Raw genomic sequence first — 27,063 nt, 5'->3', positions numbered from 1 at the left:
CTGAGGCACCTCAAACTGTGCGGGACCGGGCCGGCCTTCCAACAGGGAAGAGCTTCTCCTGTACTGAGTGCGGGAAGGGTTTCCGTTCTAAATCCTATCTTAATGTGCATAAAAGATCTCACACGGGGGAGAAGCCGTATTCCTGTCCTGAGTGCGGGAAATGTTTTTCACAAAAATCAAGTCTTGTCATACATGAAAGGTCTCACACAGGTGAGAAGCCGTATTCCTGTTCTGAGTGCTGGAAATGTTTTTCAGTGAAGTCCCATCTTTACACACATCAGAGATATCACACAGGGGAGAAGCCGTATTCTTGTCCTGAGTGTGGAAAATGTTTTTCAGAAAAGTCCCATCTTTACGAACATCAGAGATCTCACACGGGATTGAAGCCGTATTCCTGTCCTGAGTGCGGGAAATGTTTTTCAGTGAAGTCCAGTTTTAACAAACATCAGAAATCTCACACGGGGGAGAAGCCATATTTCTGTCCTGAGTGCGGGAAACGTTTTTCATTTAAGTCCCATTTTTACAGACATCAAAGATCTCACACGGGGGAGAAGCCATATTCCTGTCCTGAGTGTGGAAAATGTTTTTCATATACGTCCAGTCTTTTCAGACATCAGAGATCTCACATGGGGAGAAGCTATTTTCCTGTCCTGAGTGAGGGAAATGTTCCTCACTGAAGTCCTGTCTTTGTGTACATCAGGTATTATAACGGGGTAGACAGATCAGACAGAGGTCAGTACTTTTTGGGGGGTGGAATGGGGAAAGATGGGGGGAGGGCTATGGCAGATGATAAGAAGGTTCCCATGTTACAAACAACCAGTGGAATTGGTACCATTTGTATACAAATGAAAAATACACAAAATCCGTGTGAACAAGGTGTCGGTGAATGGACAAGGTGTCGGTGAATGGACAAGGTGTCGGTGAATGGACAAGCTGTCAGTGAATGAAAGTGTTTGTTCCCCAATGCCAGAAGTGTGCCCAGCACAATAGGTGAGTTGGAAGGTTTGGTGCATGAAGAGAACTAGGATTGAATTGGTATTGCTGAATCTTGGCTTCATTCCTCACATGACTGGGCCATTCATATTCCTGGCTAGGTTCTCTTTCGGAGAGACGGGGGAAATAGGAAAGGTGGTGGTGTCTGTCTCTATGTGAGAAGTGATCTCAGAGCGAGTGTGAAAGAGGACCTAGTTGATGGAGAGTGTGATGAGGCTGAAGTATTATGGGTGGAACTGCACATGGGGGGGCAGTACTACAAAGGTCATCATTGGAGTTTGTTATAGGCCTCCCAGTGTTAATGAGGAGGTGGAGACTCAGCTCCTCCCACAGATGGAAAGGGCTGCAAGGGCAGCAGTGACCATAACATGATTTCATTTATTGTTAGCTGTAGCTAGCACATAAGGGAAAAATAAAAACAACTTTAAGAGAGCTAATTTTCTAAGGCTGAGAGCTGCTCTCCAAGACTTAGACTGGGAGGGAATATTGGCATCGATGAACACAACACAGAAATGGGAGTTCTTCAAAAAGACTGTATGTGACCACACTGCAAAATATATTCCCATGGGCAACAAGTATAAAAGGCTACAAATCCAACCTATGTGGCTTACGGCCAAAGTGACAAAAGCGATAGATAATAAGAAAAGAGCTTTTATTAAATATAACAATGAAGGAACGCGATCATCGTTTACACATTACAAAGAATAGAACAGAATATGCAAAAAGGAAATAAAGGCGCAAAAACTGAAAACAAACGACAGAAAGATATCAGGACGACCCCAAAACATTCCTCCAATCTATGAATAGTAGAAAGGTCCGGTCCCAGCATGTAGGCCCTTTACAGAACCATCTAGAGGGGGTGACTGGGGACAAAGAGGATTTCATACATTGTCCTTCTTTCTTCAGCTCTGTGTATACAAAGGAGCATGGGGGGCTCTTGTCCATAATGGGGGGTGGTACTGACACCCCCCAGATGATCCACATTGTCTCACAATTGATATGATCCAGAAATATTATAGAATAGAATAAAGGTGAATAAAGCCCGTGGACCGGCTGGCATACACCCACTGGGCCTTAGAGGAGAGAAGTGGTGGTGGTTGTGGTATACTTGGACAGAGGAGTGACGGTGAACGTGGTATACTTGGACAGAAGGGTGGCTGTAGTCGTGGTATAATTAGACAGAGAGGTGGATGTGGTATACTTGGACAGAGGGGTGGCGGTGGATGTGGTATACTTGGACAGAGGAGTGGAGGTGGACGTGGTATACTTGGACAGAGGGGTGGCAGTGGACGTGGTATACTTGGACAGAGGGGTGGCTGTAGTCGTGGTATAATTAGACAGAGAGGTGGATGTGGTATACTTGGACAGAGGGAGGGTGGTGGATAGGGTATACTTGGACAGAGGGGTGGCTGTGGTCGTGGTATACTTGGACAGAGAGGTGGATGTATTATACTTTGACAGAGGGGTGTGGTGGACGTGGTATACTTGGACATAAGGGTGGCTGTGGAGGTGGTATACTTGGACAGAAGGGTGCCTGTGGACGTGGTATACTTGGACAGAGGGGTGGATGTGGTATACTTGAACAGAGGGGTGGCGGTGGACGTGGTATAATTGGACAGTGGGGTGGCGGTGGACGTGGTATACTTGGACAGAGGGGTGGCGGTGGATGTGGTATACTTGAACAGAGGGGTGGCGGTGGACGTGGTATAATTGGACAGTGGGGTGGCGGTGGACGTGGTATACTTGGACAGAGGGGTGGCGGTGGATGTGGTATACTTGGACAGAGGGGGGGCAGTGGACGTGGTATACTTGGACAGAGGGGTGGCGGTGGACGTGGTATACTTGGACAGAGGGGTGGCGGTGGACGTGGTATACTTGGACAGAGGGGTGGCAGTGGACGTGGTATACTTGGACAGAGGGGTGGTGGTGGACGTGGTATACTTGGACAGAGGGGTGGTGGTGGACGTGGTATACTTGGACAGAGGGGTGGTGGTGGACGTGGTATACTTGGACACAGTTCCCCACACACGGCTAATGTGTAAGTCTATGGGATGGAAAAATCAGAATGTAAATGGATAGAAAACTGGCTAAAATATCATATTCAGAGAGTAGTGGTTAATGATTCATACTCTGAATGGTCTGGGGGTGTCAGTGGGGGACCCCAAGGTTCGGTGTTATTAGTGGGGTACCCCAAGGTTCAGGGTTATTAGTGGGGTACCCCAAGGTTCAGGGTTATTAGTGGGGTACCCCAGGGTTCAGTGTTATTAGTGGGGTACCCCAAGGGTCAGTGTTATTAGTGGGGTACCCCAAGGTTCAGTATTAGTGGTGTACCCCAAGGTTCAGTGTTATTAGTGGGGTACCCCAGGGTTCAGTGTTATTAGTGGGGTACCCCAGGGTTCAGTGTTATTAGTGGGGTTCTCTGTAAGAAATCACATTTATGATTCAGCACTTATATTGATGGCAAGCTTGCAAAATATTTGTTTTTTATGATTAGTCATTATTAATATGTGTGAATGGTCTTCTGACAAATGGTAGTATTAGTATTCTTCAGATATAACTGAGACTGAAAGATATGAATCAGTTAAGCTGAGACAGTAACATAAGACAGGAGTTAGCTGACCAGCTATCCAGCTGAAGGCTGAGTATTCTATATTTCGGTGTAGCTGGTTAGATGTCTCTGGTAGTATAATGTCAGAGGTATTAGAAGTGACTTGTTATCACATAATGTATTATAATAGTATCTGTGTGTATTTAGTATACGTCTCTAACATTGATACATATATAGATTAGTGATTATACATTGATATGTTGTAAAGATATGTTCTTAAGTTATATTATCATTTATATATGAATAGCTGAGGTGACATCATCAGCTTATAGTATTATGTACATCACATCTGTACCTGTCCATCAAACATCATATATAGCATCCCCTTCCTTGTATGAAATGGCTTTGCCAAGCAGTAATAATGTCCATAGAAGGTATTAAGATCGCTAGCTATGACGCTGTTCCTTTATAAAAGGTCCATAAGGGACAGTTGGAAACGCTAACACTGACACTCTTGTATACACACACATCCACGTCTGAGAAGCTGCAACAGGTGCATGCTGCAAGATCATCACTTCCGTCTACTTCCCAAAAGACATGAGAAGGACAAGAACATGGAGAACAGCACATGGCCAGGACAACCATGACAAATAATGGTGACTTATCTTTACACTTCTGCTTGATATTTCTACAGTAGTTGTATCTCCATGGAACTGTTCATGATACGTGTTACATTGTTATTTCTACAGTAGTTGTATCTCCATGGAACTGTTCATGATACACTTACATTGTTATTTCTACAGTAGTTGTATCTCCATGGAACTGTTCATGATACACTTACATTGTTATTTCTACAGTAGTTGTATCTCCATGGAACTGTTCATGATACGCTTTACATTGTTATTTCTACAGTAGTTGTATCTCCATGGAACTGTTCATGATACACTTTACATTGATATTTCTACAGTAGTTGTATCTCCATGGAACTGTTCATGATACGTGTTACATTGTTATTTCTACAGTAGTTGTATCTCCATGGAACTGTTCATGATACGCTTTACATTGTTATTTCTACAGTAGTTGTATCTCCATGGAACTGTTCATGATACGCTTTACATTGTTATTTCTACAGTAGTTGTATCTCCATGGAACTGTTCATGATACACTTACATTGTTATTTCTACAGTAGTTGTATCTCCATGGAACTGTTCATGATACGCTTTACATTGTTATTTCTACAGTAGTTGTATCTCCATGGAACTGTTCATGATACGCTTTACATTGTTATTTCTACAGTAGTTGTATCTCCATGGAACTGTTCATGATACACTTACATTGTTATTTCTACAGTAGTTGTATCTCCATGGAACTGTTCATGATACACTTTACATTGTTATTTCTACAGTAGTTGTATCTCCATGGAACTGTTCATGATACGCTTTACATTGTTATTTCTACAGTAGTTGTATCTCCATGGAACTGTTCATGATACACTTTACATTGTTATTTCTACAGTAGTTGTATCTCCATGGAACTGTTCATGATACACTTACATTGTTATTTCTACAGTAGTTGTATCTCCATGGAACTGTTCATGATACGCTTTACATTGTTATTTCTACAGTAGTTGTATCTCCATGGAACTGTTCATGATACACTTTACATTGTTATTTCTACAGTAGTTGTATCTACATGGAACTGTTCATGATACACTTTACATTGATATTTCTACAGTAGTTGTATCTCCATGGAACTGTTCATGATACGCTTTACATTGTTATCTCTACAGTAGTTGTATCTCCATGGAACTGTTCATGATACACTTACATTGTTATTTCTACAGTAGTTGTATCTCCATGGAACTGTTCATGATACACTTACATTGTTATTTCTACAGTAGTTGTATCTCCATGGAACTGTTCATGATACACTTTACATTGTTATTTCTACAGTAGTTGTATCTCCATGGAACTGTTCATGATACGCTTTACATTGTTATTTCTACAGTAGTTGTATCTCCATGGAACTGTTCATGATACGCTTTACATTGTTATTTCTACAGTAGTTGTATCTACATGGAACTGTTCATGATACACTTTACATTGATATTTCTACAGTAGTTGTATCTCCATGGAACTGTTCATGATACGCTTTACATTGTTATCTCTACAGTAGTTGTATCTCCATGGAACTGTTCATGATACACTTACATTGTTATTTCTACAGTAGTTGTATCTCCATGGAACTGTTCATGATACGCTTTACATTGTTATTTCTACAGTAGTTGTATCTCCATGGAACTGTTCATGATACACTTTACATTGATATTTCTACAGTAGTTGTATCTCCATGGAACTGTTCATGATACACTTACATTGTTATTTCTACAGTAGTTGTATCTCCATGGAACTGTTCATGATACGCTTTACATTGATATTTCTACAGTAGTTGTATCTCCATGGAACTGTTCATGATACACTTTACATTGATATTTCTACAGTAGTTGTATCTCCATGGAACTGTTCATGATACGCTTTACATTGTTATCTCTACAGTAGTTGTATCTCCATGGAACTGTTCATGATACACTTACATTGTTATTTCTACAGTAGTTGTATCTCCATGGAACTGTTCATGATACACTTACATTGTTATTTCTACAGTAGTTGTATCTCCATGGAACTGTTCATGATACGCTTTACATTGATATTTCTACAGTAGTTGTATCTCCATGGAACTGTTCATGATACGCTTTACATTGTTATCTCTACAGTAGTTGTATCTCCATGGAACTGTTCATGATACACTTACATTGTTATTTCTACAGTAGTTGTATCTCCATGGAACTGTTCATGATACACTTTACATTGTTATTTCTACAGTAGTTGTATCTCCATGGAACTGTTCATGATACACTTTACATTGTTATTTCTACAGTAGTTGTATCTCCATGGAACTGTTCATGATACACTTACATTGTTATTTCTACAGTAGTTGTATCTCCATGGAACTGTTCATGATACGCTTTACATTGTTATTTCTACAGTAGTTGTATCTCCATGGAACTGTTCATGATACACTTTACATTGTTATTTCTACAGTAGTTGTATCTACATGGAACTGTTCATGATACACTTTACATTGATATTTCTACAGTAGTTGTATCTCCATGGAACTGTTCATGATACGCTTTACATTGTTATCTCTACAGTAGTTGTATCTCCATGGAACTGTTCATGATACACTTACATTGTTATTTCTACAGTAGTTGTATCTCCATGGAACTGTTCATGATACACTTACATTGTTATTTCTACAGTAGTTGTATCTCCATGGAACTGTTCATGATACGCTTTACATTGATATTTCTACAGTAGTTGTATCTCCATGGAACTGTTCATGATACGCTTTACATTGTTATCTCTACAGTAGTTGTATCTCCATGGAACTGTTCATGATACACTTACATTGTTATTTCTACAGTAGTTGTATCTCCATGGAACTGTTCATGATACACTTTACATTGTTATTTCTACAGTAGTTGTATCTCCATGGAACTGTTCATGATACGCTTTACATTGTTATTTCTACAGTAGTTGTATCTCCATGGAACTGTTCATGATACGCTTTACATTGTTATTTCTACAGTAGTTGTATCTACATGGAACTGTTCATGATACACTTTACATTGATATTTCTACAGTAGTTGTATCTCCATGGAACTGTTCATGATACGCTTTACATTGTTATCTCTACAGTAGTTGTATCTCCATGGAACTGTTCATGATACACTTACATTGTTATTTCTACAGTAGTTGTATCTCCATGGAACTGTTCATGATACACTTACATTGTTATTTCTACAGTAGTTGTATCTCCATGGAACTGTTCATGATACGCTTTACATTGATATTTCTACAGTAGTTGTATCTCCATGGAACTGTTCATGATACGCTTTACATTGATATTTCTACAGTAGTTGTATCTCCATGGAACTGTTCATGATACGCTTTACATTGTTATTTCTACAGTAGTTGTATCTCCATGGAACTGTTCATGATACGCTTTACATTGTTATTTCTACAGTAGTTTTATCTACATGGAACTGTTCATGATACGCTTTACATTGTTATTTTACACCATTGTGTGATAGAATAAAATCACACTTCATTTTTTATTTCAATGGCTCTTTCATTCATAATCGCCTCAAGACACTAAAGAAGTATTATATGTGTCTAAAATCCAACATTTTGGTGAGCCAGCCTCCGCTGCAGTTTTTCTCTGGTTTTCCATTCCTTCATAAGGGGGAGAACGCACAATTCTGTGATTGTCAAGTCTGGGAAAAACACGGTGAAAAGAACCTAGAAGTGAAGGCGTTTGTGTTTCGTCAGACGTGAACGAGAGGTCCAGTGACTGAGCCGGGTCAAACAAGAAAATCATCTGATTACGGTGAGTAACAATTATGGAATTTATTGATGATTTAGTTAATGAAAGCAAGCTAGAGTTTAACCAATTTAATACCGGGCAATTTTACCCCTTCCTGCCCAGGCCATTTTTCAGGTTTCAGCGCTCTCACACTTTGAATGACAATTGCGCAGTCATACAACACTGTACCCAAACTAAAATTTTATCATTTTCTTCACACAACTAGAGCTTTCTTTTGGTGGTATTTAATCACCGCTGGGGTTTTTATTTTTTTCTAAATTAACAAAAAAAGACCAAAAATTTGGAAAAAAAAACACATTTTTCTTTGTTTCTGGTATAAAAGTTTACAAATAATTGTTCTTCATAAATTTAGGCCGAGATGTATTCTGCTACATGTCTTTGGTGAAAATAACCCAAATTAGGATGTATTTTTTAGTTTGTAGGAAAGTTATAGAGTTCACAAACTATGGTATAGATCTGAATATTGATCAATCCTGAAGTACTGACAGCCAATCTAATTTCTTGAGGTCCAAGAATTTCAGAACAGTACAGATATCCCCCAAATGTCAGAACGGTACAGATATCCCCCAAATGTCGGGACGGTACAGATATCCCCCGAATGTCAGGACGGTACAGATATCCCCCAAATGTCAGAACGGTACAGATATCCCCCAAATGTCAGGACGGTACAGATATCCCCCAAATGTCAGGACGGTACAGATATCCCCCAAATGTCAGAACGGTACAGATATCCCCCAAATGTCAGAACTAGAGATGAGCGAATCGAACCAGGCGAACCGGAATTTGAGTCGAATTTCAGGAAATATTCGATTCGCGTCGAAACCGAAATTTTGCCTACTTCGGGTGCGCGAATCGAACATTTCCCGATCAGCCGGCAAAAGTGTCCCTGCAGTGAGCTCCGCTATTTCTGACAGTTCTCTGACAGAAGGAACACATGTTTAGCGGTTGAAACATTGTATCTATTAGTTTCCATTTAGGATACAGATGTTTCAACCGCTGTACATGTGAAGGAGCTGTGAGAGAACTGTCAGAAATAGAGGAACTCTGCACATACACTTTTTGCCGGCTTGGAATTATTCTTCTTTTCATCCTACTTCTTCTTCTTCTTCATCCTCATCCTCAGAAGAAGAGGATGAGGATGAAGAAGAAGAAGAAGTAGGATGAAAAGAAGAAGAATTCCAAGCCGGCAAAAAGTGTATGTGCAGAGTTCCTCTATTTCTGACAGTTCTCTCACAGCTTCTTCACATGTACAGCGGTTGAAACATCTGTATCCTAAATGGAAACTAATAGATACAATGTTTCAACCGCTGTATGGAAGGAATGTCCCAGAACTGTTAGAAATAGTCTATTTCTGACAGTTCTATGACATTCCCTCCATACAGCGGTTGAAACCGCTGTATGGAGTGAATGTCCCAGAACTGTCAGAAATAGACAGAAACTGTCACAGAACTGTCCTTCTTCTCATCCTTCTCCTTCTTCTCATCCTTCTTCTCATCCTTCTTCTCATCCTTCTCCTTCTTCTCATCCTTCTCCTTCTTCTCATCCTTCTCCTTCTTCTCATCCTTCTCCTTCTTCTCATCCTTCTCCTTCTTCCCATCCTTCTCCTTCTCCTTCTTCCCATCCTTCTCCTTCTCCTTCTCATCCTTCTCCTTCTTCTCATCCTTTTTCTCATCCTTCTCCTTCTTCTCATCCTTCTCCTTCTCCTTCTTCTCATCCTTTTCCTTCTGCTTCTTCTCATCCTTCTCCTTCTCCTTCTTCTCATCCTTCTCCTTCTCCATCTTCTCATCCTTCTCCTTTTCCTTCTTCTCATCCTTCTCCTTCTGCTTCTCCTTCTCCTTCTTCTCATCCTTCTCCTTCTTCTCATCCTTCTCCTTCTCCTTCTCCTTCTTCTCATCCTTCTCCTTCTTCTCATCCTTCTCCTTCTTCTCATCCTTCTCCTTCTTCTCATCCTTCTCCTTCTCCTTCTTCTCATCCTTCTCCTTCTCCTTCTTCTCATCCTTCTCCCTCTCCTTCTTCTCATCCTTCTCCCTCTCCTTCTTCTCATCCTTCTCCTTCTCCTTCTTCTCATCCTTCTCCTTCTCCTTCTTCTCATCCTTCTCCTTCTTCTCATCCTTCTCCTTCTCCTCATCCTTCTCCTTCTTCTCATCCTTCTCCTTCTTCTCATCCTTCTCCTTCTTCTCATCCTTCTCCTTCTTCTCATCCTTCTCCTTCTTCTCATCCTTCTCCTTCTTCTCATCCTTCTCCTTCTCCTTCTTCTCATCCTTCTCCTTCTTCTCATCCTTCTTCTTCTCCTCATCCTTCTTCTTCTCCTCATCCTTCTCCTTCTCCTTCTTCTCATCCTTCTCCTTCTTCTCATCCTTCTCCTTCTCCTTCTTCTCATCCTTCTCCTTCTCCATCTTCTCATCCTTCTCCTTCTCCATCTTCTCATCCTTCTCCTTCTCCTTCTTCTCATCCTTCTCCTTCTCCTTCTTCTCATCCTTCTCCTTCTTTTCATCCTTCTCCTTCTCCTTCTTCTCATCCTTCTCCTTCTCCTTCTTCTCATCCTTCTCCTTCTTCTCATCCTTCTCCTTCTTCTCATCCTTCTCCTTCTTCTCATCCTTCTCCTTCTTCTCATCCTTCTCCTTCTTCTCATCCTTCTCCTTCTTCTCATCCTTCTCCTTCTCCTTCTTCTCATCCTTCTCCTTCTCCTTCTTCTCATCCTTCTCCTTCTCCATCTTCTCATCCTTCTCCTTCTCCTTCTCCTTCTTCTCATCCTTCTCCTTCTCCTTCTTCTCATCCTTCTCCTTCTCCTTCTTCTCATCCTTCTCCTTCTTCTCATCCTTCTCCTTCTTCTCATCCTTCTCCTTCTTCTCATCCTTCTCCTTCTCCTTCTTCTCATCCTTCTCCTTCTTCTCATCCTTCTCCTTCTTCTCATCCTTCTCCTTCTCCTTCTTCTCATCCTTCTCTTTCTTCTCATCCTTCTCCTTCTCCTTCTCCTTCCTCATCTCCAAGGGCATTTAAATTAAAGGTACAGTGTTCTGCACTAATTTAAAGGCTCTCTGAAGCCTAGAAACCCTTTTTATAAGTCATCTTTGTAGCGGAGAAATTCGCATCGAATCGAATTTCATACTGGAATTCGCCGAATCAGCCGAATCGAATTTTTCAATTCTTCGCTCATCTCTAGTCAGAACGGTACAGATATCCCCCAAATGTCAGGACGGTACAGATATCCCCCAAATGTCAGGACGGTACAGATATCCCCCAAATGTCAGGACGGTACAGATATCCCCCAAATGTCAGGACGGTACAGATATCCCCCAAATGTCAGGACGGTACAGATATCCCCCAAATGTCAGAACGGTACAGATATCTCCTTCTTCTCATCCTTCTCCTTCTGCTTCTCCTTCTCCTTCTTCTCATCCTTCTCCTTCTTCTCATCCTTCTCCTTCTTCTCATCCTTCTCCTTCTTCTCATCCTTCTCCTTCTTCTCATCCTTCTCCTTCTTCTCATCCTTCTCCTCATCCTTCTCCTTCTCCTCATCCTTCTCCTTCTCCTTCTTCTCATCCTTCTCCTTCTTCTCATCCTTCTCCATCTTCTCATCCTTCTCCTTCTTCTCATCCTTCTCCTTCTCCTTCTTCTCATCCTTCTCCTTCTTCTCATCCTTCTCCTTCTTCTCATCCTTCTTCTTCTCCTCATCCTTCTCCTTCTCATCCTTCTCCTTCTCCTTCTTCTCATCCTTCTCCTTCTTCTCATCCTTCTCCTTCTCCATCTTCTCATCCTTCTCCTTCTCCTTCTTCTCATCCTTCTCCTTCTCCTTCTTCTCATCCTTCTCCTTCTCCTTCTTCTCATCCTTCTCCTTCTTCTCATCCTTCTCCTTCTCCTTCTTCTCATCCTTCTCCTTCTCCTTCTTCTCATCCTTCTCCTTCTTCTCATCCTTCTCCTTCTTCTCATCCTTCTCCTTCTTCTCATCCTTCTCCTTCTCCTTCTTCTCATCCTTCTCCTTCTCCTTCTTCTCATCCTTCTCCTTCTCCTTCTTCTCATCCTTCTCCTTCTCCTTCTCCTTCCTCATCTCCAAGGGCATTTAAATTAAAGGTACAGTGTTCTGCACTAATTTAAAGGCTCTCTGAAGCCTAGAAACCCTTTTTATAAGTCATCTTTGTAGCGGAGAAATTCGCATCGAATCGAATTTCATACTGGAATTCACCGAATCAGCCGAATCGAATTTTTCAATTCTTTGCTCATCTCTAGTCAGAACAGTACAGATATCCCCCAAATGTCAGGACGGTACAGATATCCCCCAAATGTCAGGACGGTACAGATATCCCCCAAATGTCAGGACGGTACAGATATCCCCCAAATGTCAGGACGGTACAGATATCCCCCAAATGTCAGAACGGTACAGATATCCCCCAAATGTCAGAACGGTACAGATATCCCCCAAATGTCAGAACGGTACAGATATCCCACAAATGACCCCTTTTTGCAGAGTAGACAGTCCGACGTACTTCATAAGAGGAATGGCGAGTTTTTTGAAGTTGTATTTTTTTGTCATAATTTTTCGGAAAATGAAAAAATTAAAAAAATTATTTTCACTATTTTTTTTTTTTACATACTGTCACCAGTGCAGTACAGCGTCATCATATAACTGGCATGGCGGTTAACAGGGACACTGACTGGTGACAGTATGAAAAAAATATATATATTTTTTTTTTTTAATTTTTTTTTTTTTTTTTATTATATTTAATTTTTTATTACATTTTTTTTTTTTTTTAAGATTTTTTTTTCATATTTTACTATGACCAAAGTAGTACAATGTTACCATAGCAACACTGTACTACTTTGGGGAAGTGATCAGTATTTTTTTTTTTTTTTACACAATTTGCTTATAGCAAAGAATTACTTCGCTATAAGCAAGCATTTACCTGAATGAAATCGATTCATTCAGCTTTTTTTTTTTTTTTTTTTTGTGCTTAGCTGTGATTTGGTCACAGCTAATCACATGACATGTGCATGTGATTGCTGTGACCATTCACAGCTAGGCACTAGTATACAATGGATGGCATCATGAATGAAGCCATCCATTGTATACAACTGTCATGTGACCTGCTGTGATTGGTCACAGCAGGTCACATGGTACCAGCAACGGGAGCCGGTACTCGGATCTGTCATCTGCCGTGTCCGAGGTGCATGGCCCGTGACAGATCGCGCTGCTGTGCCGCTCTGCATTACCGCAAACGGCGCATGTGCGGGAGCACGCCAAATGGCGTGCACCCGGAATGAAGAGGCACATCTGAAGCCGCCAAACTGCCATTGGCCGGGCGGCTAATGGTTAAAGATGTTTCTTTATATCCTGAAGACGGTCAGCTATGGCACTATATGTATAACGAATGTTTACAGGCCAATATTCAGATAGATAAATCTAGATTTACTGTGCACAGACAGCGTAAAAAGATATCTAACATCTTAAATTTAGTAAGAATATTCAACAAAATGATTTTGAATGTTGATTTATCTGTTAAAAAAGTTTGTATATTAAAGCAGACAGAATGTAGCACTGTACAGAATACAGAAAAGCATGAAAATGTGTCTCAAGATGCTCTTAGTTGCCCAAACTGTGACATTTTTTGTAATTACATAGAGAATCTTGAGGAACAAATTGACTCAAAGACAAATCTTTTGTTAAGACTGCAGAATGACAGTAAACAGGTTGCCATGATAAACACAGATGACAAACAGAGTGATCCAAGATCAGAGCCACGGCTGTCCGATATCTCTGAAAGTTCGGATATTGACTCTGATGACGAAACACAAATTAAACATAAAGAATTGTTATGTAAAACTGCAAAACTTAAGTTGCAAATACATAATCAATTAATGAAAGTTTTAAAAGACTTCCCTGCTTATGATCCAGATAAAGATATCTACAGCAACATGGAAATATATGAAATGCATGTCAAATGCCATCAGATTTCAAATCATGACATAAATTATTTATTTCCGTTGTGGCTACCAATTAAATTTATGTCTCGAATTAAAAATTCTGTTATTAACGATAAAGATCAGAAAAAACATAATGACGCGACAGACAGACTGCGACAATTGCTGTTATGTTCAACAGGTGAAGACGTACCTTCTGTAGAAATGCTCGACTTACTGCAGACTACTGCTGACGAAGACCCTTTTGAGTTTAAAAATAAGTTTTCCAAAGCATATAAAATTATATTTGGAGTAGAAAATGAGGAAGACTCAGCTATGATCAAAGCTTTTGTAAAGAAATTCAAGTATCTTGATCCAGTGACAGTTGTCATAGCAGAGGAAAAACAAAATTTGAATGACATAGTAAGTTTCATTGACAAAATCCGGAGAAAATTGAAAAATAGCAATATCACTTATGAGATAGATGTGATTCAAAGTGACAACAACAGTCAGACTGCAGTTATGCCAGGAACCACAGGTCCCAGTAAGAATGACAACGACAGATGCAAGCAACTGAGTCATAAAAAGTATACCACATGCTTTCACTGTCATAAACAAGGTCATATCAGACGGCATTGTTGGAAGTTTAAAATCGACTCACAAATAAAGAAAATGTAAATAAAAAGTGAAAAAGCAGCTTTTGTACAACCTGCTGTGTTGTGTAATGATAAAAGTTTAACTGAATTGCCTTATGCCTCAACAGTTAAACAAATTCATAATTTGACTAGAAACAACCAGGGGGCGGACTGACCATTTGGAAACTCAGGCACTGCCCGAGGGCTCGGGGTCGGTAGGGGGCCCCATGAGATGCCCCTGGTACCTTTTTCATAGACTTTTTTGAGTTTGGGCAAGGACACAGGGGCCCCATGATCCCCTTTTGCCTGGGGGCCCCATGAGTTGTTAGTTCAGCCCTGGCAACAACTATTCTGACAACATGGTGAGAAGGGTTGTCACAGACACAAATGGTTTATTACCAGTTCCAAAAATAGAATCACGTCCACATTCATCCCCAATGTCGTTAGAATTTGTCGCTCCAATTGTATTGGATGACAATGGAAGACCATTTATACAAGGTTTACTAAATGGTAAAAAGATTACATTTCTGATTGACAGCGGATCTGAGATTAGTCTTACCAGAGAAAACGTACCTGTGAAACCAAATTCACCCATGTGTAATATAAAAGGTTTTAATAATACAGGTCATTCCACTGCTAGACAGGTGCCTAATGTAACATGTACCTGGGCTAGTGAAAACTAACATTGATATTTGGTATAGTAATGCCACCGAGAATATTCTTGGCATTGATTTTATCAATAAGCAGAAGTGGATTATTGATATTATGACCAAAGTTATTTGGAGGAATCCATCTAGGCCCAAATCAATGTTAATGGATCCTTCTATATACAGTGATGTTGGCTTCAACTCTAAAATGTCTACAGCACAAAAATGGCCTGATACTGATGGTAATTGTGCTTTACAAGAATTGGTACAACGTTTTCCAAGTTTGTGGTCAAAAAAAGAGTTTGTACAACTTGGCATTTTAAAGAAAACACAATCAGTGGTAAATAACTGTATTTGGCCTACCAAAAATGCTGACAATTCATATTCCTTGTCAGTTGACTTCAGGACACTGAATAAACATATCACAAATAACAAAGCAGTTGTTCCTGATCATTCTAATATCAAGTTGCATTTAAAGGCCGAATCCAAAGTGTTTTCTGTTTTGGAAATCGATAACAGTCATTTTTCGATCCCCTTAGCTAAAAGTTGTCAATACAAGCTAGCTTTCAAGTTTCAGAAAGAGACTTATGCATTCACTCGATTAGTAGCTGGTTTAGACATCAGTGATGGTGTAGTCCATGAATCCATAGCAAAAATATTATTATTTATTATTATTATTATTATTATTATTATACAGCATTTATAAAGCGCCAATAGTTTGCTCAGCGCTGTACATTACAAAGGGGGACAGAACATGTGACAGAACAATATCAATACAATGCAAAACATGAGGGGATTGAGGGCCCTGCTCTTTCGAGTTTACAATCTAGGAGGGAGGGGATGTGGCACAGGAGGAGATAGCTGTGGGGGATGGAGTGGTAGGAAGAGTGGAGGAGTTCGGCAAGTTAGCAGGGGGTGGGGTAGGCTTCCCTGAAGAGATGGGTTTTCAGGGTGGGCCTAAAGGAGAGGAGAGTAGGTGATAATCTGATGGGTTGGGGCAGGGAGTTCCAGAGGATGGGTGACACCCTGGAGAAGTCCTGGAGGTGGGCATGGGAGGAGGAGACCAGGGAACTAGAGAGAAGGAGGTCTTGTGAGGAGCGGAGTGTGCGTGCTGGGCGGTACTTGGATATTAGGTCAGTGATGTAGTTCGGGGCAGTATGGTGGACATCTTTGTACGTCAGCGTTAGGATTTTGAATTTGATCCGTTGCGCAATCAGAAGCCAGTGGAGGGATTGGCAGAGGGGGGTGGCGGAGACAGAGCGGTTGGAAAGGTGACTGAGTCTGGCAGCCGTATTCAGGATCGACTGAAGCGGGGATAGCCAGCGGTGAGGCAGGCCAGTGAGGAGGGAGTTGCAGTAGTCGAGTCGTGATATGATGAGGGAGTGGATGAGCTGTTTAGTGGTTTCTGGGTTTAGGAACGTGCGGATTTTGGTGATGTTGCGGAGGTGGAGTCTGCACGAGTTTGTTAAAGATTGGACTTGGGGCTGGAAGGATAGGTTGGAGTCCAGAATGACACCAAGTACTCTGGCCTGCGGGGCAGGTTTGATGGTAGCGTTATTCGATGTGATAGAGAAGTCAATGGGGGATGGTGTGTGGGCTGGGGGGAAGACTAGGAGCTCGGTTTTGGAGAGGTTCAGTTTAAGGAAGTGGAGCGACATCCAGTCTGATATGTCGCTCAGCAGGTGTGTGATTCGGGCGGAGACCGAGGGGGTGAGGTGGGGGGTTGAGAGATAGATTTGCGTGTCGTCGGCATAGAGGTGGTAGTTGAAGCCGTGAGTGTATGAGTTGGCCAAGGGAGGAGGTGTAGATGGAGAAGAGAAGGGGCCCGAGGACAGAGCCTTGAGGGACCCCAACAGAGAGGGGGAGTGAGGGGGAGGTGGTAGCATTATAGGTAACGCTGAAAGAGCGTTGTGACATGTAGGATGAGAGCCAGGAGAGAGCAGAATCTCTGAGGCCGAGGGAGTGTAGTTTTTTGAGGAGGAGGGGGTGGTCGACTGTGTCAAAGGCCGCAGAGAGGTCAAGGAGTAGGAGCACTGAATAGTGGCCATTAGCTTTGGTGGTTAGCAGGTCATTGGAGAGTTTGAGTAAGGCAGTTTCGGTGGAGTGTAGGGCACGGAAGCCGGACTGTAGGGGATCGAGGAGGTTGTTGTCGTTGAGGTGAGAGCATAGGCGGGTGTAGACTAGGCGCTCGAGGAGTTTAGATGTAAATGGGAGCAGGTAGATGGGTCTGAGGTTGTTCAGGTCATTGGGGTCCAGGGAGGGCTTTTTAAGTATGGGGGTGATGTGTGCATGTTTCAGAGGGGAGGGGAAAGTGCCGGAGGAGCGTAGGATGGAGGGAGGTCGTAGGAATTGTGAGGGGATAGGGTCGAGGGGTCAGGTGGTGAGGCGGGCATCAGAGAGGATCTTGGAGACTTCCTCGATGGTAGTAAGGTTAAAGGTGCGGAGTGTTGGGGGAGCTTCAGTATGAGGAATGTAGGGTGGGGTGGAAGAGGAGGTCAGAGCAGTGGTGGGGCCGTGGGAGAGGGGTGATGAGGGGGTAGCTGAGTGAGGGGGAAGGGGGTTGGAGGGAGTTTGAGCAGCGACGAAGTCCCTGCGGTTTATGTCGAGGGGGAGGGGGGATGAGGGGGTAGCTGTGTGAGAGGGGACGGGTTGAGAGGGCGTGTGAGTTGCGGCAATGTCCTTGCGAATTGTGTCAATCTTGTTTTTGAAGTGATTGGCAATCTCAAGGGCAGTGAGTGAGGTGCTGGGTGGAGGTGGGGGTGGTGAGAGTAGAGAGTTGAAGGTGGAGAAGAGTCGGCGAGGATTGGAGGAGAGGGCCTTGATTAGGGTCAGGAAGTAGGCTTTTTTGGCAGCATGGAGGGAGGAGGTGTAGGTGTGGAAGGCAGATTTGTAGCGGGTGAAGGCTTGTTGGGATTTGGTTTTGCGCCATAGTCGCTCCAGGGCACGACTGTGTCGTTTGAGGGTTTTGGTGTGATCAGTCTGCCAGGGCTGGAGCGGTCGGGGTCTGATGTTGTGTGTGGTTAAAGGCGCTAGTGAGTCAAGGGCTGTTGAGAGCGCATTGTTGTAGGCGATCATAGCCAAGTCGGGGCAGGACAGGGGGAGGATGCGGTCGTGGAGTTGATCAGCTGCAGAGTGGAGGGGGGGCATGGTTAAGGTTGCGGAGGTTACGGCTGGTAGTAGTGTGACATTTGGAGGGGTAGGCGTTGGAGGACGAGGAGATAGAGAAGGTAATCAGGTTGTGGTCAGAGAGAGGGAAGGGGGTGTTTGTGAGGTTGTGGGGAGCGCAGTGGTTGGAGAAGACAAGATCAAGGATATTACCGTCAGAGTGGGTGGTGGATTGTATGCACTGTGCAAGTGCAAAGGAGGAGGTTAAGTGGAGGAGACGGGCTGTGTCTGGGTTGTCGAGGTTGACAGGGATGTTGAAATCCCCAAGGATGATGGTGGGTAGCTCAGAGGAGAGGAAGAAGGGTAGCCAGGAGGAGAAGTCATCCAGGAAGCGGGGTATGGATCCAGGAGGCCGGTATATCATAATTTTCAAGGCCAGAATGCATTTTTCAGCATGTAAATACAATTATGCTAAGTACGCAGAATGTTAATGAACATATTACTCTTTTTTCTGAGTTATTTATGTTGTTACAGGATGCAGGCCTAAAATTAAACCCGGAAAGAGTTCAGCTGATGAAAAGTCAGGTGAAATACTTTCACATGCAGATTAGTCAAGGAAAGAGACGATTATTGCAGGAAACAGTCAGAGTTATCACTGCCTTTCCAGTTCCTCATAAACTCATAAAGCATTGCAACAATTTTTGAAAAACATAAATCATTGTAAAGAATTTATACATGGTTTCGCAGAGAAAGTTAAGCCATTATATCATCTTTTGAAGAGTAAAAATAACTTAGTTGACCAATGGGGTCCAAATGAGAATAATGCTTTAAAAGTGTTGAAAAAAGATTTGCAGAATGCGCCAGCATTAGGTACTATTAAGGTTTGTTCCAAAGCTCCTTTTGTGAAAACTCATGTATCTGATAATGCAATTTCAGTAACTTTTTCTCAATTAAAAGAAGGTAATGAGAGACTAATTAGTTACTTTTCCAGAAATTTAACACCATTGGAAAAAACTTTTACACCTGAGGTACTGCAACTGCTAAGTTTCTTTTATGCAATCAAAGCATCAGAAAGCATAGTAAAGTCACATAGTATCATACTACAGTCTTCTGACAGTTCACTAAGAAGAATTCTTCAGGAAGATACATTCAGAGAATGTGGTGAAAGGTATCCTCAGTGGATAAGAGCACTGTTAGCCAAACACATTGTGATAGGTACAGCTGTATCAGACAAGTCTCTACCTCACATTCACAGCAACACATGTATTACTGAAGAACACTCTAACACCAGAATAATGACATCAGCACAAAAAACAGTTATGCATATTTCTAATTTTATAGGGATGAGAACAAAGGCATAGTCCTGTCATCTCGGGTGATACAAAACCTTTCTTTGTTTAGTAAAACAGGGTTTTGCGGTCATGACCTATGATGAAATATTGCTGACCTATGATGAAACATTTTAATAATCCTTTTATTCTGATACTTACATCCATATTAGCATAATATTAATATTATTATTATTTTTTATTTTTACATATTCATATACTGAATGTTTTTTGGTTAAAACTTCATAGAGTTATTCCAGTTAATAGAATATCTTTTGTTAAAAGGTTAAGAAACATATTACTCTTATAGGAGCAATATAAACTTATGACATATTTTATGGAAAGTATATTTCCGGAAAGTTAAAATATTATACAAATATGGAAATATACTACATTAATTATTATTACATCATTTAATTATTATTATTACTATTATAATCATATATCAATTAACATTATGATTAAGAATTATTATATTAACAGAAACTGAAGATAAGGTATAGAGTTTTGAAGGAAAGTTATTTTTGGTTGGTCCAGTTATGAAGAATATGTACAATGATTTGGTACAAGGCTGTGTGTATGGGCCATGAATGAAGTGTGCATTGGTTAAAAATTAATTATGGACTAATCATAATAAGGGGGATTTGTTAGAAATCAAAATTATGATTCGGCACTTATATTGATGGCAAGCTTGCAAAATATTTGGTTTTTATGATTAATCATAATTAATATTAATATGTGTGAATTGTCGCCTTAAACCGATGATATTTAATTCTTCAGTAAAATAGATGAGATATAGCTGAGACCAAAAGATATATAAGTTAAGCTGAGACAGTAAATATGAATGAGTTCGCTGAGACAGCTATACCAGCTGAAGACTATATTTAGGCATAGCTGGTTAGAAGTCTCTAGTAAAATGTCAAAGGCATTAGGAGGACTCATTATAGACGTACTATTACATAATGTATTTTAATAGTATCTGTGTGTATTTAGTATACGTTTCTAAAATTTGATACATATATAGATTAGTGATTATACATTGATATGTTGAAAAGATATGTTCTTAAGCTATATTATTCTTTAAATATAAATAGCTGAGGTTACACCATTAGCTTATAATATTATGTACATCAGCATACATGTGTTCCTGTCCATCAAAAACATTATGTGAGTGTCGTCCCCTCCCTTCTATGCCATACAAGGTATTAAGAATCTCTCGTTATCACACTCATTCTGCATAAAAAGTCCATAAGGGACAGAGGACGAGAGCTCACACACTGACACTGACACTCTGACACACATACATGTCTAGGATGTTCTGAGAAAACAACAGGTGCGTGCTGCAAGACAAAGTTCGTCACTTCCATCTATTTCCGGCTTCTTCACAAAGTCACGAAGGACAAGAACATGAAGGACAGAACAGCACATGGCCGGACTTCTATGACAGATAATGGTGACTTATCTTTAAACTTTTGCTTGATATTTCTACAGTAGTTGTATCTCCATGGAACTGTTCATGATACACTTTACATTGTTATTTCTACAGTAGTTGTATCTACATGGAACTGTTCATGATACACTTTACATTGTTATTTCTACAGTAGTTGTATCTCCATGGAACTGTTCATGATACGCTTTACATTGTTATTTCTACAGTAGTTGTATCTCCATGGAACTGTTCATGATACACTTTACATTGTTATTTCTACAGTAGTTGTATCTACATGGAACTGTTCATGATACGCTTTACATTGTTATTTCTACAGTAGTTGTATCTCCATGGAACTGTTCATGATACGCTTTACATTGTTATTTTACACCATTGTGTGATAGAATAAAATCACACTTCATTTTTTATTTCAATGACTCTTTCATTCATAATCGCCTCAAGACACTAAAAGAAGTATTATATGTGTCTAAAATTCAACAGACGGGACATTCTGGGTAGTCTGTCTCTCTCTGATATGAAGGATGGGACATTCTGGGTAGTCTGTCTCTCTCTGATATGAAGGATGGGACATTCTGGGTAGTCTGTCTCTCTCTGATATGAAGGATGGGACATTCTGAGTAGTCTGTCTATCTCTGATATGAAGGACGGGACATTCTGGGTAGTTTGTCTCTCTCTGATATGAAGGATGGGACATTCTGGGTAGTCTGTCTATCTCTGATATGAAGGACGGGACATTCTGGATAGTCTGTCTCTCTCTGTTATGAAGAACGGGAGATTCTGGTGAGTCTGTCTCTCTCTGATATGAAAGACATAACATTCTGAGGAGTCTGTCTCTCTCTGATAGGAAGGACGGGACATTCTGGGGAGTCTGTCTCTCTCTGATAAGAAGGACGGGACATTCTGGGTAGTCTGTCTCAGTTTTCTGATATGAAGGATGAGACATTTTGGGTAGTCTCTCTCTCTGATATGAAGGACGGGGCATTCTGGTTACTCTGTCTCTCTCTGATTTGAAGGACAGGACAAACTGGGTAGTCTGTCTCTGATATGAAGGATGAGACATTTTGGGTAGTCTGTCTCTCTCTCTGATAGGAAGGATGAGACATTCTGGGTAGTCTGTCTATCTCTGATATGAAGGACGGGACATTCTGGATAGTCTGTCTCTCTCTGTTATGAAGGATGGGACATTCTGGGTAGTCTGTCTCTCTCTGATATGAAGAACGGGACATTCTGGGTAGTCTGTCTCTCTCTATGATATGAAGGATGGGACATTCTGGGTAGTCTGTCTCTCTCTGATATGAAGGATGGGACATTCTGGGTAGTCTGTCTCGGTCTCTGATATAAAGGACGGGACGTTCTGAGTAGTCTGTCTCTCTCTGATATGAAGGACGGGACATTCTGGGTAGTCTGTCTCTCTCTGATATGAAGGATGGGACTTTCTGGGTAGTCTGTCTCGGTCTCTGATATGAAGGACGGGACATTCTGGGTAGTCTGTCTCTCTCTGATATAAAGGATGGGACATTCTGGGTAGTCTGACTCTCTCTGATATGAAGGACGGGACATTCTGGGCAGTCTGACTCTCTCTGATATGAAGGACGGGACATTCTGGGGAGTCTGACTCTCTCTGATATGAAGAACGGGAGATTCTGGTGAGTCTGTCTCTCTCTGATATGAAAGACATAACATTCTGAGGAGTCTGTCTCTCTCTGATAGGAAGGACGGGACATTCTGGGGAGTCTGTCTCTCTCTGATAAGAAGGACGGGACATTCTGGGTAGTCTGTCTCAGTTTTCTGATATGAAGGATGAGACATTTTGGGTAGTCTCTCTCTCTGATATGAAGGACGGGGCATTCTGGTTACTCTGTCTCTCTCTGATTTGAAGGACAGGACAAACTGGGTAGTCTGTCTCTGATATGAAGGATGAGACATTTTGGGTAGTCTGTCTCTCTCTCTGATAGGAAGGATGAGACATTCTGGGTAGTCTGTCTCTCTCTGATATGGAGGATTGGATATTCTAGGGAGTCTGTCTCGGTCTCTGATATGGAGAATTGGACATTCTGGGTAGTCTGTCTCTCTCTCTGATAGGAAGGATGGGACATTCTGGGTAGTCTGTCTCTCTCTGATATGAAGGATGGGACATTCTGGTTGGTCTGTCTCTCTCTGATTTGAAGGATGGGACATTCTGGGTAGTTTGTCTCTCTCTCTCTCTTATAGGAAGGACGGAACATTCTGGGTAGTCCGTCTCTCTCTCAAATGAAGGACGGGACATTCTGGGTAGTCTGTATCTCTTTGATATGAAGGGAAGGACATTCTGGGTAGTCTGTCTCTCTTTGATATGAAGGACGGGACATTCTGTGTAGTCTGTCACTCTCTGATATGAAGGACGGGGCATTCTGGGTAGTCTGTCACTCTCTGATATGAAGGACGGGACATTCTAGGTAGTCTGTCTTGCTCTCTGATATGAAGGATGGGACATTCTGGGTAGTCTGTCACTCTCTGTTATGAAGGACGGGACATTCTGGGTAGTCTTTCTTTCTCTTATAGGAAGGATGGGAGATTCTGGGTAGTCTGTCTCTCTCTGATATGAAGGACAGGACATTCTGGGTAGTCTTTCTTTCTCTTATAGGAAGGATGGGATATTCTGGGTAGTCTGTCTCCCTCTCTCTGAGAGAAAGGACGGGACATTCTGGGTAGTCTGTCGCGCTCTCTCTCTAATATGAAGGACGGGATATTCTGGGTAGTCTGTCTCGGTCTCTGATATGAAGGATGAGACATTTTGGGTAGTCTGTCTCTCTCTGATATGAAGGACGGGACATTCTGGTTAGTCTGTCTCTCTCTTATTTTGAAGGACGGGACATTCTGGGTAGTCTGTCTCTGATATGAAGGACGGGACATTCTGGGTAGTCTGTCTCTGATATGAAGGACGGGACATTCTGGGTAGTCTGTCTCTGATATGAAGGACAAGACATTCTGGGTAGTCTGTCTCTCTGATAGGAAGGATGAGACATTCTGGGTAGTTTGTCTCTCTCTGATATGGAGGATTCGATATTCTAGGTAGTCTGTCTCGGTCTCTGATATGGAGGACGGGACATTCTGGGTAGTCTGTCTCTCTCTGATATGAAGGACGGGACATTCTGGGTAGTCTGTCTCTCTCTGATATCAAGGATGGGACATTCTGGGTAGACTTTCTCTCTCTGATATGAAGGACGGGACATTCTGGGTAGTCTGTCTCTCTCTGATATGAAGGACGGGACATTCTGGGTAGTCTTTCTTTCTCTTATAGGAAGGATGGGAGATTCTGGGTAGTCTGTCTCCCTCTCTCTGAGAGAAAGGACGGGACATTCTGGGTAGTCTGTCGCGCTCTCTCTCTAATATGAAGGACGGGATATTCTGGGTAGTCTGTCTCGGTCTCTGATATGAAGGATGAGACATTTTGGGTAGTCTGTCTCTCTCTGATATGAAGGACGGGACATTCTGGTTAGTCTGTCTCTCTCTTATTTTGAAGGACGGGACATTCTGGGTAGTCTGTCTCTGATATGAAGGATGGGACATTCTGGGTAGTCTGTCTCTGATATGAAGGACAAGACATTCTGGGTAGTCTGTCTCTCTGATAGGAAGGATGAGACATTCTGGGTAGTTTGTCTCTCTCTGATATGGAGGATTCGATATTCTAGGTAGTCTGTCTCGGTCTCTGATATGGAGGACGGGACATTCTGGGTAGTCTGTCTCTCTCTGATATGAAGGACGGGACATTCTGGGTAGTCTGTCTCTCTCTGATATCAAGGATGGGACATTCTGGGTAGACTTTCTCTCTCTGATATGAAGGACGGGACATTCTGGGTAGTCTGTCTCTCTCTGATATCAAGGATGGGACATTCTGGGTAGACTTTCTCTCTCTGATATGAAGGACGGGACATTCTGGGTAGTCTGTCTCTCTCTGATATAAAGGACGGGACATTCTGAGGAGTCTGACTCTCTCTGATATGAAGGACGGGACATTCTGGGGAGTCTGACTCTCTCTGATATGAAGAACGGGACATTCTGGTGAGTCTGTCTCTCTCTGATATGAAGAACGGGACATTCTGGTGAGTCTGTCTCTCTCTGATATGAAAGACATAACATTCTGAGGAGTCTGTCTCTCTCTGATAGGAAGGACGGGACATTCTGGGGAGTCTGTCTCTCTCTGATAGGAAGGACGGGACATTCTGGGGAGTCTGTCTCTCTCTGATAGGAAGGACAGGATATTCAGGGTAGTCTGTCTCAGTCTCTGATATGAAGGATGAGACATTTTGGGTAGTCTCTCTCTGATATGAAAGATGGGACATTCTGGGTAGTCTGTCTCTCTCTGATATGAAGGACGGGACATTCTGGGGAGTCTGACTCTCTCTGATATGAAGAACGGGACATTCTGGTGAGTCTGTCTCTCTCTGACATGAAGAACGGGACATTCTGGTGAGTCTGTCTCTCTCTGATATGAAAGACATAACATTCTGAGGAGTCTGTCTCTCTCTGATAGGAAGGACGGGACATTCTGGGGAGTCTGTCTCTCTCTGATAGGAAGGACGGGACATTCTGGGGAGTCTGTCTCTCTCTGATAGGAAGGACGGGATATTCAGGGTAGTCTGTCTCAGTCTCTGATATGAAGGATGAGACATTTTGGGTAGTCTCTCTCTGATATGAAGGACGGGACATTCTGGTTACTCTGTCTCTCTCTGATTTGAAGGACGGGACATTCTGGGTAGTCTGTCTCCCATATGAAGGACAGGACATTCTGGGTAGTCTGTCTCTCTTTGATATGAAGGACGGGACATTCTGGGTAGTCTGTCACTCTCTGTTATGAAGGACGGGACATTCTGGTTAGTCTGTCGCTCTCTCTCTCTGATATGAAGGACGGGACATTCTGGGTAGTCTGTCTCTCTCTGATATGAAGGACGGGACTTTCTGGGTAGTCTGTCTCTCTCTGATATGAAGGACGGGACATTCTGGGGAGTCTGTCTCAGTCTCTGATATGAAGGATGAGACATTTTGGGTAGTCTCTCTCTCTATGATATGAAGGACGGGACATTCTGGGTAGTCTGTCTCTCTCTTATTTTGAAGGATGGGACATTCTGGGTAGTCTGTCTCTCTCTCTGATAGGAAGGATGAGACATTCTGGGTAGTCTGTCTCTCTCCGATATGGAGGATTGGATATTCTAGGTAGTCTGTCTCGGTCTCTGATATGGAGGATTGGACATTCTGGGTAGTCTTTCTCTCTCTGATATGAAGGATAGGACATTCTGGGTAGTCTGTCTCTCTCTGATATGAAGGATGGAACATTCTGGGTAGTCTGTCTCTCTCTGATATGAAGGATGGGACATTCTGGGTAGTTTGTCTCTCTCTGATATGAAGGATGGGGCATTCTGGGTAGTCTGTCTCTCTCTGATATGAAGGACGGGACATTCTGGGGAGTCTGACTCTCTCTGATATGAAGAACGGGACATTCTGGTGAGTCTGTCTCTCTCTGATATGAAAGACATAACATTCTGAGGAGTCTGTCTCTCTCTGATAGGAAGGACGGGACATTCTGGGGAGTCTGTCTCTCTCTGATAAGAAGGATGGGACATTCAGGGTAGTCTGTCTCAGTCTTCTGATATGAAGAATGAGACATTTTGGGTAGTCTCTCTCTCTGATATGAAGGACGGGACATTCTGGTTACTCTGTCTCTCTCTGATTTGAAGGACGGGAAATACTGGGTAGTCTGTCGCCGATATGATGGACAGGACATTCTGGGTAGTCTGTCTCTGATATGAAGGATGAGACATTCTAGGTAGTCTGTCTCTCTCTCTGATAGGAAGGATGAGACATTCTGGGTAGTCTGTCTCTCTCTGATATGGAGGATTGGATATTCTAGGTAGTCTGTCTCGGTCTCTGATATGGAGGATGGGACATTCTGGTTGGTCTGTCTCTCTCTGATTTGAAGGATGGGACATTCTGGGTAGTTTGTCTCTCTCTCTCTCTTATAGGAAGGACGGGACATTCT

General features: G+C 42.1%; 1 protein-coding gene across 1 annotated transcript in view; it reads left to right on the top strand.

The window, feature by feature from the left end:
- LOC149441235 (uncharacterized) overlaps nucleotides 1-27,063 on the top strand; it is a 118,700-nt gene that overhangs the window by 47,272 nt on the left and 44,365 nt on the right. The window contains exon 6 of the mRNA XM_089657609.1: nucleotides 53-638. Coding sequence (XP_089513735.1) covers nucleotides 53-638 — 586 coding nt within the window. The remainder of the gene's footprint in view (nucleotides 1-52; nucleotides 639-27,063) is intronic.

The sequence above is a fragment of the Staurois parvus genome, unplaced genomic scaffold (assembly GCF_062004578.1).
Source record: "Staurois parvus isolate SC_StPar_1 unplaced genomic scaffold, SC_StPar_1.0 ptg001011l, whole genome shotgun sequence".
Taxonomy (NCBI): domain Eukaryota; kingdom Metazoa; phylum Chordata; class Amphibia; order Anura; family Ranidae; genus Staurois; species Staurois parvus.
This window is presented reverse-complemented; position numbering and strand designations above follow the sequence as displayed.